General features: G+C 37.4%; 1 protein-coding gene across 2 annotated transcripts in view; it reads right to left on the reverse strand.

Annotated features, from left to right (window-relative positions):
• Positions 1–1,473: 1,473 nt before the first annotated feature.
• Positions 1,474–18,543, reverse strand: part of LIN7A (lin-7 homolog A, crumbs cell polarity complex component) — a 46,963-nt gene continuing 29,893 nt past the window's right edge. Inside the window, exons 3-6 of one of the 2 annotated variants that reach the window (XM_066183311.1) lie at positions 12,164–12,235; positions 9,627–9,836; positions 5,110–5,318; positions 1,474–3,575 (exon numbers count right to left, since the gene is read on the reverse strand). In XM_066183311.1, the coding sequence (XP_066039408.1) occupies positions 3,533–3,575; positions 5,110–5,318; positions 9,627–9,836; positions 12,164–12,235 (534 nt within the window). In that variant the 3' untranslated portion in view covers positions 1,474–3,532. Of the gene's footprint in view, positions 3,576–5,105; positions 5,319–9,626; positions 9,837–12,163; positions 12,236–18,543 lie in introns of both variants that reach the window. The other variant, XM_066183310.1, reaches the window with a different exon arrangement.

Here is an 18,543-nt window from a genome sequence, read left to right on the forward strand (position 1 = left end):
TCCTTACAAACCAGAATACCAGCAAGGCTTCTTGATCATCTGAGCTATGAATGTAGAGGTTTAGGAATAGGGAATTCAAACACTGGGGACTTTTTACTTATTATTTTGACACTGTGCATGAGTGTAGCAGCAATACCCCCTCAAAAGCCACTATTTATTCCAAACTAGTAGTTTAAGTTGTTTAGTAGTGGCTCTGCTTGTGATCTTTTAAACAGAATGCCTTACTCTATTTTAAGATGTATGTCAGAGACAGGTGCAATGAATTACATTTAATGGATACCTCTAACTCCTGAATTTGGAAACAGTCAGTGTAAGCTCCACTGCTTGATTTTGGACAGCTGAAGGCAAAGACAATGAATTTATTAAACATGTATCTAAATCTTTCTGCTAGTTCAGACTGCATTCACTTCATGGACAAGCAGGGTTAACATGGGGCTGCCTGCAAGACTGTTTGAGCACATCCCTAATTCATGCTGACCTTCTCATGGCTAAGCACAATGAGCTGTATGTCTCATCAGACGTGTATTGCAGCAGGCAGCACATTCTTGCAAACTGGCCCAGAATACTCTCAGGTTTAGAAATCTGTTCTGTTTTATTGAATGCTGAATATGGAAACAGTCTCACTTACAGATGGACAGTACTGCTTCTAGCTAATAATCCAATGCTTACACATGGAATGGTCCTTAGTACTTCCAGAGACTTTTCTGCATAATTCTGAAATTCAAGCTGGTGAGCTTTTTGCTTTATCAAAGATTATTCTTCAGTACCTTATAAAGTACCAGTCAGATCAAATGTCACAAACAGAAAAACTACGGCTAGCACTGCTAAGCCATCAACTTTACTAAGTAAATGTCACCAACCCTGAATCTCTATTATTATTATTATTATTAGTAGTAGTACTAGTACTATTACTATTATTACTATTATTATATCCTGCATCAGGATCTTTGGTTCAAGTGAACATGATGCAAGAGTGTGTAAACACTCCTTTGGTTACTGTAATAAAGAGACAAAAAAGGCATCTTGGATCTCCTACCTCAGTTTGCTGCCAGTGCAGAGAAATGTGAGGGAGCCCCAAAGGTAAATATAGGCAATAAAACTCACTAAGTTGACTGAAAGAATATCGATTTAGTGTAGTGTAACAGCAAAGGGCAGGAGATCAAAGTTAAAATACAATGCACAAATACCTGCAGACGTGTATGTGGAAAGGGCTGTCTTCCCTGCACTTCTGGATACTAATTCAGCTGTACACATGTGGAAGTATCATGCTGAATCAGGACTAAATACATTTAAATCATAAAATGAAAATACCGACTACAAGCAAAACCATATCACAGGCTTAGGGACAGTGGTTATTCTGTGATTAAGCAGCTGTATCAGTAAGGGACATGAAAAGCAACAGAAATTATTTCTTCCTGTTTCCACTTCCAAGTCATTGACAGTTCTTACTGTTAGCAAAGACTAGAATGTTAATTTCAATGTGTATAAATAATTTATTAAAAATAATATATGAAAATGAATTTTATATGCTTCTTTATATGAATGAGAGTCTATTATTGAACTTTATTAATCAGCACATTCCACTCAAATTTTTTGAGGAAGAGGAGGGAAGGAGGTGGAGAGGCAGTTTGGAAAAATGCAGTACAGTGGGCTGACTAAACCTGAATACTTGGTCTCTGAAAATGCAGCTATCAGTGTAATTCAAATCATACTGATGAGATACAGAACAGTTATATGCAGTCATAATAACTTATATACCGTCAATATTAATAGCAATGCCTGTTTGAGAACAGTTTTAAAATAGGTACGTACAATTTTATTAAGTATAAAAAGACACCGTGCAGAGCACAATACAATATATTTCATCTTCAGTTCTGGTAGTTCTCAAACTCCACTGTCTTAATTGATATTGTCACCAATGACCGCTGAATATAATTACCTCTCTGTATAAAATGATGCTTCTCTAGATGAATTCATGCTGTATGGTTTTAAAAATACAGTAATTTCCTTTCAATGGCTACTTACATTGATCAAACACTGTCAAGACTGTTGGCTAACCTGCATTTGGTTTCTAACATATGCTATGATACTGCCAATTTCCCATGTTTTGCTTTCTCTCTGTTTGAGAACAGATCCTCCAATATATTAATTTTCTGACTTTGTTCCAAGTTCACAACCAGAACACTGTTTGTGACAATTTCTACATTCCATTCCTCACATTACTGAACTTTCACTGACATCAGCAGGAGTTTTCAACATGCAATGACTGTATGGTTTTCCCCTAATTCCCTTTTCTCCCCCAAGTCTTTTCTAATGAAGCACAGAAGGCATGTAAAAATAATCTTTTTTTTTAAGATTTGGGGGTCCATTTTCTTATTTTCTTGAAAGCAAATGATGTTTATAGCCTTCCAGCTTTGACCATCTTCTTTGGAAAAGCAGACATGTAAACTTTAGAACTTACAGATTTTGCTTGCACATTCCCACTTGGTTTAATTAAAAAAAAAAAAAAAAAAAAGAACTCTAATTTCAAATTGATTTAAATGATAATGTGTGAGTCTCAAAAGAAACAACTTACACTTCCTCCTCTCTAAAATATATTAACATTAGACTGGAAAATAAATTAAACAATACAGAAATGCAGAGATTATGCTATCACAGTAATATCTGCCAAACAAAGCTCGGTCTTTTGCTAACATTAGCTTACTACATTTGCAATACATGCTAAGCAAAGACCCTACTTCTCTAATAGGTACATTCAGACAATATATATTTTATGGAATAAATATATAATATATCCAGTTATAGATTTCTGAATAGTAACTATAATAGATACAAGCAATACCTACGTTTAAAAATACAGTTCTAGGCTTCCCTAACTTTACTACTAATAAAATTAAAGTTGACCTAAAACTTTCTCACTCTGTTGATGCATAATAAAATATATGGAAACACCAAGAGTAAAAAGCCAATTGCTTCTACAAATGGAATACTTTATAAATATAGTAAATTGCTATTTCCAGAAGGAAATCTGAAAATTATAAACAGGAAGTTAGGTTAAAACAGCTCTACAATATATAGTACAAAGTGGTTATGAAGTGTGATGTATGAGTTTGATGTCTGTGACAAAATTTTGAACTGATGTTTTTCATTTTTGGAGATAACTGTAGAGAAAGATCCTGCTCTCAAAAGCAGCCAATCTTAACCTCCTTAAACAAAACTTTCAGTGACTAGAGAAAGCCAGCTAGAAATTTGTCAGAGTAAGGAGTGCAAGATGAGATCAAACAGAATTATTTGGAAGCCCTGGACTTCACTGTTTCATACGGTTTACCAATCATGCTGTTCTCATTAGGAACAGAGTCACTGAAGTAAAAGGAATCTGTGACTGCTGTGTGCTGAAAAGCCTGATCATGATGGTACCCTCCCTATGGCTCACTTTAGTCTGGTACTGTACATTCTCCAGATGAATTCTGTTTCATGTTCCTGTAGTTGTTGGCTTTTGCTGGAATACTAGAGTACAGGTCTGGTTGCTTGATTACTGAACTCTTGATTGAGGCTTCTTCTTTCTTGAGAACAACCTAGAATTAAAGAAGCACATTCCTCAGAGCAAGCACAAAGAATTGAGGAATTAAGCTGCTGGCTGTCTCTACCCGCCTTTCTCCCCTTTCACTTTAAAATCAGCAAAAATTCCTTACTTGCTAATATAATGAATGAATATAATGAAATTATTTAGGTAACTGAAAAAATTAAAAACTTCACGTGTATGTCTGTCTCCTGCACTGGCCTTGTTTTAAACAGAAGCCCCAAACTTACTTCATGAAATACTACTGTTTATACTTGTCTGAGTTGAGGCCCTGAAGTGGGCTTCAAAACCTTCTCAGGGCACTTGTTTGCATCAACAAATCTGGAATTCTGGTGGTCACAGGACAGGGTGCTTATGAGATGTTTTCTCCTGAATTCCAACAGAGGTCAGTATCAACACTAATAAGGATGAAACTATCACTGGGAACTTCAGATTCTGACTTTTTGGGGACTTTCTGAATCACTTGTTGACTCTTTAGTACACGCACACTGTTTTGGGAACAAACAGCTATGAGATGAGGGTTTGGATGTAAATCATTGGAACATGCTTCCTACTTGATTTTATTTAGGCAAATGGAGCATATCTGTAAGTGTATTCATAGCACAAACTCACTGACTTCAGAAAAACTGCATGTACAGAGTATCTCTGAACCTCACATGCCACAGGGAGACTTGCAAGCCTCTTGGAAGCTATTGTGATATTGAATGTCAATCAAGAGTGAACGAAATACTTCCTACCAAACTGTATCCAAAAGCAAGCACTTACAGGTACACTGCAGAGTAACCAGAATGAAGTTTGGGTTCTGTGTTGCAAGGAAGAAGCTTGGAAGACTTTTCTTCACCCACCACCAGAAAATCTTGATGTTTTATTGCAGAGTGGCAACAGACTAGTTGAAAATGCTTTAAACTATCTAGATTGGGTGGCATGCTCTTATTTGTCTGCTCTGATGGTTAATATAAAAAAAATGTTCCCAGGACTTCTTTCACTTGCAGATAAGCCAGAAGCGCTCAGTGGCTTTTGATCTCAGGGTTATTAGTTGGGAACTGGCTCCAGAATTTGCTAGTGCCTTTAACCTCTTTTCAAAATGCATTTTTACTGGGAAAAATCATGTGGAAATATACCAAAGAATAAGCTCTGCTCATCTGCAGTAAGTGCTGGCTGGGCCCCCAAGGGTACCTTTAGGCCCCAACTGTCCCCCGTGGGGCTTCCTCCATCCCGTCCACAGCCCAGGACCTCTTGTCAGCCCCTAGGGCCATCACCTCCTGCCCCAGCATGGCCAGTCCCCAGCTCCCCATAGCCCTGACCTGCCCAGCCATGGGGTCCCACTAAATTGGGCCCACCTGTGGGTTCATGTCCCAGCCTGTTTCTACCCCCAGGCAGGTGCCCAGGCCTGGGGCTGCCCTGCTCCTCTCTGGGACTGAGATGGGCTCTGGCACCAGATGCTGCCCTGACAGACCCCTGGACACGGCTGGCCCAGGCTGGGTGCTGCCAGTGGACTTTAGGGAAGAACAATGAATCCTCTCACCTACGACATATGGTTTTGCTGTGTAGTCTGCTGCTGTTGCTGCTGCTGGATGAGCAATTGCTGCTGTTGCCGGCGCCGGGCTGTTCTCAGTTTCTCGAAGCGAGCCTCCATCTCCTCCAGCACCTTGGGCGTGTAGCGCACCACCAGCTTCACGCTGTCCTTGGCCGCCTTCAGCAGCTCCACTGCCTTCTCGTGGTGCTCTCCCTCCACACTCTGTGAGCAGGGAGAGCAGATTGAATGGTGAAAATGGTGCTTTGATCTAGGGCTGTGTCTTTTTCATATGGAAAGCTTGTCAGAGTTTTACGTAGTTTCCACACCTTACATTTTTTAAGGGACCACTAAAAAGAAAGTGTTAAGTAAGACCTATGCAGTGCTGGGCATCTTATTAATTTTCAAGCCCTGATTTCTATGCTAGCATTGCTTGGAACAGTAAATTTCCAAAACAGGGAGGTGACTTGGTTGTTAAATAGAGTATTCAATTTCTACCATTAAGTGGACTGACTGGAGTCATATGCTTTTCAGGCATGTGCATTGTTACGCACCTTAAGTAGAGGGAAAAATTTTCTAATGGTGCATGATTGCCCATGTGTTGTAAGATGTATTCAAAAAAATAAAAGTACCTCTTTTTTTTTCTGAAAAAAACCCAACAGCCTGAACAACTGCAACCTTCACATGTATTTTAGATCATCTAAAAGTAAGTATTTTTCTTCCCACTTAAAATAAATCAAAGTTTTACTACCTGCTGTGTTTTAAAACTCTTACGTACAGCATGCTTTTGGAAATATATGTCTCACCTTAAGAAAAAGTGTACAAAATTTGGCATTGTTTTATATTTCCTTTTTTGCTTGTAAATCATGGTCAGTATGGCATGGCATAGACATTCAGAGGAAATGAGAGAATATTCAGTGGTGTCATTTTAGTTTTGCTGTGCAACAGCATGAACTTACAACAGGCTTTGAATAAACATTGTAATCTCCCAAGCTACATGAAGTAGAAACATTTGTTTGCTTTTAAAGTGCTGGATGTTTCTTATTTACACCAATAAGAAATTGTGATTGTTTTGTAGGGGAATAACAAGATGGTCTGTTTTAATACTTCATTCAACAGCCTAGCAAACTGTATTTAATTCATCATTGTTTGTTTTCTCTCCTGTTTGTCCCCAGCCTTGCTCTTCCAGTTTAGACCGTATTTTCTAATTAGAAATGAAAGGTTTGACTTTGCTGCTATCCAGGTCAATGGAAAACTCTCATTGATCTGAATAGTAATGATATAGAATTAAGCCTAATCCTCTGAGCTATAAGCAAAGGGGAAAAAACCAAAGCAAAACATAGCACTGCTAAATACAAATCCTGCTCTCTGAACACACCTCACTCAGATCTTGACAACCACAGTTTTCAGCTGTTATTAATATGATTGTTATACTTGCTCTTAATGTCTTTACTGCTGCCTGTACTCCAATTTTCAAGGTATTACAAAAATTTTACCTGCTTAACAACAGCTGCACAAGTGAAATAGCAGAGGCCCTTGGAATGGGGAAAATGAAAGCGCAAAGGGAGTTGCTTTGCTGTTAGAATTCTTCTGCCTCTGCAAACCTCTAAGGCTGTGCTGGCAAAGGACTCCTGCTGGTATTGGTCATTCCTATACAAGGTACTCTGCTGACTGGATTATGCTGGTGGGGGACGTTGCAAGGATCCGACACATTCAAGTTCCTTTAGAACTGCCCACCAAATGGGTAAAATTGTTTCGCAAAGTATATATTTACTTAACATATATTTTTTATTACATATACTTATACACACTTATTCCTTTTTTCCCATTATTGCATTGGCAGATTGTGTCAAAGAGGAGGATGCAAAACACTATAGAGACAAGAACAGCTGAAAGAACTGCAGATACTGTGTGGGAAAATACCAACCATTACTCTATCCCGCTTCACAGACTTGCCACAAATTTAAAAGAAAAAATTCACTTTCCTGAAGATAGAAAGGAAAATCTGTTAGCCCACAAGTTGGGAGATTGAGAAGAATATTTCTATTAGGTATCTCTAAACAAATACTTGGTTGACAAATTAGTAATTTAAATCTATTTTGCATCCTTTCTGTATCTGACTCACACAAGGTATCTGACAAATGCAGAATCTTTGCCAGATATCAACAGGCAAGTGTTTTTGTCGAGCCATCTGGAAGGCTTACTGCTTTCATTTTCCTTTATTTTTAGGGGATGTGGGACAAAAGTCTGTAACAAAATCCCCAGCATAATGAGAAAACACTTTTTTTTTTAAACATGCAGTGAAACAGCTCAAGGAACACTCTTCCCCAGTCATGCTGGGATAACAAATCTGGATTCTGAACACACAGCTCTAATTTTATGTTGCTAATTATGAAGTTGGATAACCATCAGTGATTGAGCACAAACAAGTTACAGATATTTCATTTCATGGTCCACCACTGAGCTGTCTGTTCTATTGCACATACTGTATATTATTTGCTTTTCTCCAGCTAAATTAAGAGAATCCCAGACTGAATTAGTCCCAGTGAACAATGCTAAATTTAGATTTTTTTTGTCCCATCTCAAGCTGTCTGCAAACAAATAATCACTGCTATAATTTTTGCCTTTTTACAAATTATATTGTGTGGGATTATTCAGCCCAGGACTGGTTTATGAACAGTTGCTCATTACTGTGAGGGTGGTGAGGCCCTGGAACAGGTTGCCAGAGAATTTGTAGATGTCCCATCCCTAGAAGTTCAAAGTCAGGTTGGATGGGGTTCTGAGAAACCTGCTCTAGTGGAAGGTGTTCCTACCCATGGTAGGGGGTTGGAACAAGATCATTTTTAAGGTCCCTTTCAACCCAAACCATGCTATGATTCTGTGATTATTTCAAGTATGCAACTTGCATTCAAACTTTGAATTCTGTTGTTTAAACTCTAAATACAAAAATATTCCTCTTGAATCTCTAAATCAACTTTCTCATATGTCCACATGCAATTGGGAATTTTGGACTGTGCTTTTTGCTGCATTACCTAAATATATATTTTAGAGCCAATGCATCGAATTTTTGACTGGAGAATCATAAAATAGAAGTGACAAGAGGGTCAAATTCAATATGTCTTGACATCTGAATGTTCACCACTTTCCTCTCTGGTCTTTGCCCAGACACTGTTGACAGTAAAAGGATTTTTCAAGAACCATCCATCAATTAGTAAATTGAAACTATTTTTGTCTGCCTCTTTAATCGCTTGTTGAAAGAAACAACAACAAAATTCTTTGATCAACTTTAAATCAGTGAAGTTCAGGCAACTAACTTCCTTAAATATTCAATTTATCTCTTTTTTTTGAGACTAAGTAATCTTTTCAGTGGGTCTGCCTTTCCTTTCTCATTGCTATTTGGTACAAGCGAGTTTTCAGAACTAGTACTTCTCTTTAGAGACCATGATAGTTGATAGAAAAAATGGTAAAAAATCTGTCTGAAGCGATACACAAATATTTTGTTACAAGAGAAAGGGAATAGTTAGTGTTGAGAGAAACAGATGAAAACACAGAAACATTTTTATTGTTTATAGGCTTGCAACAAAGAAGAAATTTAAGTTTTAAAGTCTTAGATTTCTGACTGGACTCAGAAACTGCTACTCTGTGCCTTTGATGCATTTAAATACAAGATCAAATGGAGGTTTGCATGGAAAAAGACTACATGTTCATAAAAGGAAGGGTAAGGTTATATGAATGATTATCCTTATCTTTTCAGTACTTTACATTCCCTTGTGAAAGAGAACACAAAGCAAAATGAAAGGCGGAATTTGACCCGTATCATGGAGTCAGAGCCTTATGTGTCCTCTATTCCAACAGCCCTTTTTTTTACCTCCATATTGACATTCACAGTGAAATTACTACAAAATACTCCACCTTGATTTACATGAAAAATGACCATGTGAAGAAATGTACCTTTTTACCAAGCATACATGCTCCCTGTACAGGAACATTTGTACAGATGATTTGTCTCACAAAGATATCACACCTGGATGAGTATCACTAAAAGAAATCTAGAATGTACCCTCCACTGCAAATCAGTACCAAATGCGCTCACCAAATTTCTTTCAATTTTATGTGTTCAAGAGCTTTGAAGGTCACAAGACTACACAAGTGCCACTGTATCACCACTGTGCCTAGAAAGGGCTGTGTGCCTCAAAGGCTACAAAATGAAAGAACGACAGTCTGTTATTAATCTTTTACTGCAAGAGGAATTTACAGAATTATCAATTAAGGATATAGGTTCCTCACAAATTAGGCAGGTGGTGTGGATTTGAAATGAAGCTCTTCAAGCACTCTCCATTACAACAGAAATTGTAATGGCACAAAATTGCTGGTGGAGCTGTGCCTCACTGCACCACAAACACACACTGAAGGGTCTCTCACAGAACTAATTCTTTTTGTTTCGTGTGGCTGCATTTTAAATCATGACGTTAGAACAGCTGTGAAAAATTAAAATCCAGACGAAAATGAAAGCTCTACCAAATTTCCACATACCACTCCATTAACTGAAAGCAGCTGGTCCCCACGTTTGAGCCCACCATGCCTTTCTGCCACTCCTCCAGGAATGATGCGAGAAATATAAATAGGTGAATTTTGTTCCTTTCCTCCCATGACATTAAAGCCCAGGCCTTCCTCAGTCTTTGGCAGCTCCACCACTCGTGGGTGTGAATGGCCTTCGCTTGCAGCAAATGCAGCAACTGTTGCCTGGAAGAAAAAAGTGATTGATTTGGCTATTTAGGGGGAACAGTGATAGACACTTCGCTGTTCATTTGCAGGAAGAACTTCTTCCTGTGAAAACATTTCAGTATCTTACTCTGACATTTTCTGATCATCTGAAAATATTTTAAAATCATCAAAGTTCTATGCCAATGTTTTTGAAATAAAGGAATAAACAGAGGAACAAAGAGTTTAGGTGACTTGTCGAAGATAATGCAGAAAGTTACCAGCAGAGCCAGAAGTAGGCAGAAGAAGCCTTACTCTGTGGTGGTGCACCATCATTAGTGCATTTCCTCTTTGCTTTTTCACAGGGAGAAAATTTAAACCTGTAGGATAAGATAATGGGATCTCTAATGTGTTCCTAGTTGAAATAAAGTGAATGAACTGCATTGGTAACTCTCTGCTTTGCTTTCAGAGTTATGGAATTCTTTATTTTATATCCTCAAATTATAGTCTTAAATTAAAAGTTTAATTTATAATCTTTTTGAGATCTTGTAAACCAAGTAACTTCTGAAACAGGAATAGGAGGTTTTATTATATAATTCCATCACAACTTTTATTGAAAAATTAAAACTTAACACAACAACAGATACATAAATCAATTAGAAAAATCTAGATTGTTTGACTTATTCCAGGGGAAAAAAAGAAGAAGTAACATACTGTAAAGCTTGCATCCAGGAAAATATTACATTTATACTTGATTTTTCACTACAAGCATTTTCTTATCTGCCTTAATAAATCATTAAATAAACATTAGGAAGATATTTTATAGTTTTTAAAATGTGTTTTTAGTTCAAATTGCTTGAACAATTTTGCATTGCACAAATATTTTTGCTCATCCTATAATGCTTATGCTTAATAGAAGCTAGTGGATGATGTGACATAATGGATCATTCTCAATTACATGTTTTTGCACATGCAGAACTTGTCATCATGCATACATATTATGTCAGACATGAATGCACTAGGAGAATGAAATGCAGACAGCCCAGAAATAACCAGGAAATATTGCGATATTGAAACATTGCTCTGTAACCTGCTGTTCTATATGAGTAAGAAATGAGAATGGGAAACATTAATTGGACTTCTCCCCATTTACTAAATAACATAGCAATAATTTTTATGTTTATCTGCAGTGTAAACAAATCAGGATTTCATATACACATTTCTCTACAGAACCAAAGATCTTACAAATTTACACTGACCATTAGCTTTCAATTACAAGGTTAAAATCAGAAAAATGGCCTACAGAAAAGAAAGTCCTATTTAATATGGAAAATATACTGCAATTTAGACTATGTTAGATTATTTGCTGCTATTATAGAGCTTGCTTCCCTAAAATACTTTTAAATGATTTTGTAACACACTCTCAACCTTCCTCTTCTGATACAGCTTTAAACTAAAATCGCCAAACATAAATATTTAATGCTAAGAGATCTTAGTTCCACTAGGACTTCAGGGAGTCTATGTTCACAGGAATGGGACCATAAAGAAGTCTCTCTGAAAAAGATTTATGGGTTTGCAAGTTATTTTGCATAAAATCTGCTATACCACATAAAAGACAGTGTTTTGTGCAAAATGATAATGGGAAAAAGGAAGGCATGGTGGATCTCCTTGTTTGGAAACATCTATTTTTGTGCATGTTGTGAAAATACAGAGCATATTTCATACTGGCACGCAGAATGGGTTCTTTCATGCTTGTGTGAATTCCTTTATCATTTCAGTAGCAGCAGTAATGTAGCTGTCATTGTCTTAGGATATAAGAAAGGCAGGTCCACATGGACAAAGAGACAATATATTTTATTAAAAAACAGGCAATGTATCAGAAAGGTTTACATTTACCCACGGAGTCAATAAAATGTTGATCAGGCCATTTCTGCCACTGTTCATCCTTACCACTTGCTCAGTACCTACAGCTCCCACTAGTTAAAAGGGGATTTTTGATTGTTTAGTTTCTCCCAAATAACTGTGTCCTCTCTGGATGAGACGTATGGGAAAACAGTCCATTAAAATATTGTTTGTTGCAGGCAGACTGCTACAGAAGAACCAGTAGATTTGCTTTTGCAAAGCAACTTTTCAAAAAGCATCATATTCCATAAAATCATTCTCTTTTCTTAAGCTACAGAAGCAGCATAAAGGTTGAAATTTTCCATTATGATTGTTACCTGGGAAGTAGCACTGGTTCTAGACTCTGGGCTGCCACTGATGTCTAAATTTTCTTACAGTGTACACACGAATACCTGAAACACACACGCGCACAGTCAATTACTAGATCACTTTGGTAACACGTATTTCAACAGCTGCACGTATCCTACCTTTGCAGTGGCCCTGGCTCGGAATTCGGGGCAGCCATTAACAGTTATGGTTTCATGCATGTATTGATACACCTAAAATGTTCATGAAAATAAAATGAAATTAATTATAGGAGAAAAACAAGGATTTTATATTAACCCAGACAGGAGAGCCCCTTTCCCTCGCAGAACTAGCTTTCATTAATGCTGCATTCACACAATTACATAGCCAAGTGTCTGCTAAATTTAAGCATGTTTAGGCTAACAGAGCATCAATCTGTGTTTCTCACAATACTTTCCAAACTTAACTTTACATCTTCCAACACAACTCCCTTCCATTCTCTAGCAAGTAGATTCCTAAAACCAGAACAGTTAAGTCCTATTTTATCAAAAATTTCATGTTTCCAGGCAACTGACTTGAATGCAAATGATCTGAACTGACCCGAGTGGTGTCTCAGCCTCCAACAATGGCTTCTTTGGTCTCTGAACTTTGTTATGAACTAAAAGACTTAGGAAATTGATGTTAAAAAAATATGTAAGCTGCTCAGCATACAGAAGAAGAAGAATGCTGCTCAGCTGAAGAATGGAAGTGACAATAGTTCTGGAAAAAAGTCATAGTACTACCTTTCATCAGCCATAACTAGGAATAGTGAGAAGGGATTGACAGCCTGGCAGGTCAGGTCAGACATGGTCAATGAGTAAGATTATCCTTTAAAAAGAAATTGTACATACACATAAATTACATAAAATCAACACTGATTTTATATATATAACTTTATATAACAATATATATAACTTTCTGTCATTTTTTTTCCGGTATACACTTTTGGCCCACTTTCCTTGGTCCTTAATTCTCCCTTTTAAACCTCTCCAGTAAAGAGAAAGGAAAAGGCTTTGTCTTACTTTGCCTTTGTTCTCTAGATTTGTCACACTCTCAGAGGAAAAATAACAACCAAATCTTTGATACTAGCCAGTTATTTTGAAAGCAAACTTAAAAGTAAAAATATTTATTTATAACATACAGAAAGTGTTTTGGAAGACAAAGGTGAATGCAAACAAACCAAACCTTTTCACTTTCTTCTGAAACCACCAAACTTAAAAAAAAAAGGTCCTACATGTCACTGATTTACTGTGGGCATCTTCGTGACCCAATTCATCAGAAATTTTGTCATTTCGTGTGCTTTAAATCTCAGGCTGCACTCCTCATCAGAGGGAACCTTTGCTGTTGGAGTATTTTAGTTTTTACAGCAATCTCCTTAGGTTTCTTGAGTACAGATTCAAATGTACTTTCAAAAATATATTTACCTTTCACTCATTTTTTGATGCTTAACAGAAGTGCCAAAACTTTCCTCTTTGGTAATGTGAATGTTACTTTGGTGGAGAAGTACTTAACTGACCTACAAACAATGGCTTGCCCTATTGATAGACAAAAGTTCCCCATACCCCTATCCTGATGACTTGTTATGCAGTACCATAACGATCCATCTCTCCCCACTGAGCCTGTTAATATGAAACTCAACCCACTGACAAGCATATCCTGCAAACATCTGAACAGAATTAAAATTTGTGGCTCATTTCTGACTTCAGTGGACAGACATACTGTTAATCAAGCACTCTAAAGTAACAAAATGTTTGGGGGTGGCTGATCCCCAAACCTTTTTTCTCGGGGTATTTTACATAAGGAAAAGGCAAAAAAGGAAAGGAGATAACAAATGCGATACATTTCAGAGATCTAAAACATGACAAACACTCCCACAATACAGCAAAAGATTGTTTGTCTTGACTATTGTCAGCACATACGTCATTCTAGAACTGAATTCAAAAAAGCCTGGGCCAATGAAGAAAACTGAGACAGGAGCATGCTGAAAATCTTCCTGCTTTCTCCATTTGAAATGAAATCTTGCTTCCATTGGGAACACGGACGCTGGCCACAGCAAAAAGCAGGATTTTGCCCTTATTTGTAAACATTTGGGAAAAGCAAGCTCTTCTATAGTCTCCAAAGGAATTCTGGTTTCTTATGGGTTGAAGCACTGGATGATACCATTATAAAAATGGGTTGAGCCTACATACTCAGCATTATACTGCACAGATCAGTTCAGTGTTTACTGTATTATGTTGTAGGACATATTATTACATTAGAAGTATTAATACATTATATAAGAATACTGTGTAATTGCAGTAATGAATCATTACATACTTGTTTCTTCAAAACCCATAGTGTATTGAACCACTAAAAATGCTGTATTTTCTTCAGGTTTCCCTTCATCTTAAAACATGATAGCAGATTCTACATATTGTTTTTGCTTTCACAGCTTTAAATGCTGTGGCCTGCTAAAATGTCTAAAGGCATATATTTGAATATTGAACTGTTATGACATTAAATGACTTAGAGAACAGATCACAGTATTTCATATAGAGGAACAGTTACTAAAAAGTTCTTTAAAATATTCATGACTAAGGTTGATTATCACAAAGATGAGCTGATAATGATATATCCATGCCATTGTTTGTTAGGTTTGAAGTCATATAACTTCCTGTTGACTGCATCCTACCAGCTGGTAGACTTTTTAATATCCAGTATCCTGGTAAGTAACTTTATATTGGTGAAAAAACAGACTCACAAAGTGTGTGATTAAATTAGTAAGATAAAAAATAATCCAGCAGCTCAAAAACTTCTGGAAAAATATGATCAATAGTGTCATATAATCCTTGGGTAATCTTTAAATTCTCAATGCTAACAGATTTTTAACAGATGTTCTGCAAAGAGTTATTAGTGATTGTGGTATCTAGAGCACAGTTCTTACAAAAAAAGAGTCCTGCATGTCAGATCTCGCTGACTATAAGCAACAGATGTGACCAGTCTTGAATGTTTGCTTGAGGCATTTGTAAATCTAATTATCCTATTTGACTGTTAAATAATGCTTAATGTAATTTAAGAATGATAAAACATATACACCCACATAACTTTCTTTTCATTAATTCAGTTTGACAACAAAACACAGATTAATAGTACCTGTTCCACCAAGCCCCTTAAACTCTTTGTAGAGTTCATCTCTCATCAGGGCTCGTTTTCACAATGCACCGAAGTCCATAAACAAACGTTGTTTGTTTCCCTGTAGCCACACTAAACCCTTTATCTATGCTGTTCTCAGCACCACCTTAGCCATGATTTTAGTACAACAAATCCATTCTGCTCCCTCTTCTATGTACACAGAAAACATAAACTCAAAATCTCTTTGTTCTCAGACTGAGTAAGGTAGCATTTAAATCCTTCTGGCATGGAAGACAGCTTCTTGTTCAATCCACTGTATGTGACAAGTAATTCAAATAAATTTAAAAAATCTTTTCTTTCAATTCCTACTATTATCTGTGCATCTGATTATATTCTTAACATATAGCAATTCTCCTGAATCTAATGTCATCCTTAAGACACCTGTATAAGATCTACTGTAGATTTCTTTACTTAAACAAAATATCAGTCAGTATAGAAAAAGACAAAGGCACAAATTTAAATTTAATGCATTTGAAATTCTCCCCTCTAGGATATTTACTTAAGAAAATTTTAAAACAGTGACCTTCGTCAACTCTGAGAGATGATTCATTTTGAACGACATCATTGTATAGTATGATCAAGCTGAAGAAAGAAAAATAACATATCACAGAATCACAGACTGGTTGAGGATGAAAATGACTCTGGAGGTCATCTCATCCAACTGCCTTGCTCAAGCAGGGCCACCTAGAGCCAGTTGCCCAGTACTGTAACTAGTTGGTTACTATATGTTACTAACTTGAAAAAGAACATATCTATTTTTGTATGTACAGCTATATATTTTTTGAGTGTCTGTAAGACTACATGGGTGTTTAGTAATATTATTTACTGACAGACTCCCTCCATGCACAGTCTGATGGTCTAGTGCCTAGGGAAAGGAGCTTCCACAATTCATTAATAATAGAGATTAAATTACAGGTGAATTTTGAATGTTTTGAATGTTTTGAGTGTTTCAAGACACAAACCTGCAGCTGGAAGGTAAATGGTAATGCTTCATATAATTTCTCCCCCCCAGCGATTTCTACCAAAACTGTGAGTCTCTGTGTGCTGCGTGTTCACTGGGTAAAGGCGTGCTGCAGAGAAGGGTTTGTTCACACAGATCTCATTTGTGCTGTGGAGCAAGACGTACTCGGCTTTGTTTTCTCTTTCCTGTGGAGCACAGAATACAACACTCCCACCAAGCATGAATGCAGACCTCAGACTCTTTTCAGCTTCTGCAGCTAGTCTCCTCAGACATGACCTAAAGTTATTCTCCCACACTACTCAAAGATTACAAAAAGTGTGAGGGAGGTAAATTACAGCTAGAAAATTTGAACTTGGAAGCGAATCCTCTTTGCACTGTGTCAACTCTCGCAGGCACAGAGAAATGCACATTTTATTACCTCTCCCAGCAGGAGCTGTAGTGAGTCAGCTGCAGCAGGTATTACTGTTATGATGATGGGCCTCATCCCCACACATTCAGCTGGGAGGCAAAGCCACTGGTTTAAGATTACTGGAGCGCAGGAAGGGGAACAGCCTTACAGGTACTTTAGGAGCTAGCTGTTTACCAAAAATTACTCCATACGGACTCATAACAAAGCAGCAAGTTATTTAGGGCTCAGCTATTTAAGACAATGCAAAGCTGTAGAAGGTCCAGGAAAAACAGTGCACTTAGCAGCCTGTTTTGTAAAGGTGTCCAGAAGCAGTATTCTGTTTACAACCTGAATGATGCAGCATCTTTTCTGATGAATTCTCTAAGACAGAATTTAATTACACAATTTTATTCCATTAACTTCTGTAAGAGGTATTTAATGATTCATCCCCTGATGAAATATGTAATTTTAAGTACAACTGTAGCTACAATAATCATGCTCAACTTTAGGACAAGCTGATCTGAATACCAGAAGGGCAGAGGTATGAGGCAGAAGTCATTTTACAGCAATGAACAGGAGCTCAGAAATCCCCATAAACACAATCCAAGACAGAGTACATTGCAATTAAGACCTGTGATGTAGCAAGCCCAGATACAGTTTTCTGAAATTTCTAAGTGGGGAAGTAACCTTTTTCAAAAATGTTAGGAGTTCCTTAGCATGAGGTGATACATGCAAGTCGTAATAATCAGCTGAATTTCCACAGTGCCTGCAGAATGATAATAAGATAAAATGCTTCCTTCAAGAAGTCACAACCTAAGTAAGTGACTTAGGTAAATCATAAGAAAGCAGGTAAAAGGCGAAATGAAGAAAAAAAATCTGCAAAAAGACTGATAAATGATGTTTAAAATATATTGGCATCATCTGGGTTTAGCTCCTTTGCCACAATTTCTGTTGCTTCAAGTGTAGAAAAGAATTCTGTATCTATTTTTGGAAGAAGACTTTCAAGGAAGGCAAGACAAGAGCCTGACTGACAGTACAGAGGGGAGAGTTAGCATGAGAATAACCAGAGCAAGGAGGACATAATTGGTTTCACTGCGCTTCTGTAGTCATGTCAACGGAACAATGTACATGTGTGCATCCTTGCAGAACTGATGCTAAGCTATAAAAGAGAGATTGTTATTTACTTACACCTCAGTACTATGCAACTGCCGTCAACGAGCTGAATCCCTGTCTTCCTAATTGCCTTCGTATGTTGGAGAGGATGATAAATATTTTCCCTTCTAAGACGTCAAGCAAAAAGAAGTATCTTAATCAGTCTTTTACCATGGTGACAAGAGCAGAAGATGCTTTATTCAGCGTAGTTGCTGGCCTCTCTTCTCTCCTCCTCTCCAAATCAGGAGCTGACTCCCAGGACTTTAGTCAGAACTCCCAGGACTGCTCTGAGACTCACATTTCATTTCACTTGGTGTGCATGCACCAGTCCTTGGGGCAGGCCAGGAAAATGCTCAGTCTTGTGACTGGGAGAAGTTACAGAGCAAAGACAACTGGAGAACTGCAGACCTCTCCACTGTGGCGGCTGTGAACCCCTCGTTTCTGAGAGCAAATGCCACCTGCAGACAAATTGTTTGTGTCTGTCCCACTCTACTTTGTTTTCATAATTTTTGACTCTTTCATATTCTGTTTCACCTTTTTCCTTACCCATAACCTCTTGCCTATATTTTCCATTCGTAATGCAACATATTTATGTCGGCAGAAAGAAATGCATTAGTTTGTATGACTGGACAGACTCTCCTTGAGCTGTGTTTCAGCACTCAGTTCAGACCATGCTTGACCACATCAGTGAGCAAAGATATCTTACATGCTACAAAGATCAGTGGGGATTCCAGTAACCTCTTGTACATAAACCACGGAATCTTATCTGATAATATTTTACACCAATCATCATTTTTGCTTGAGCTACAGACTTTTCAGAACTCAATCAAAATCTCTGCCCTTTATGGTAG

The sequence above is a fragment of the Chamaea fasciata genome, unplaced genomic scaffold, assembly GCF_029207755.1.
Source record: "Chamaea fasciata isolate MVZ Bird 193981 ecotype frontalis unplaced genomic scaffold, bChaFas1.0.hap1 SCAF_5, whole genome shotgun sequence".
Classification (NCBI taxonomy): Eukaryota; Metazoa; Chordata; class Aves; order Passeriformes; family Sylviidae; genus Chamaea; species Chamaea fasciata.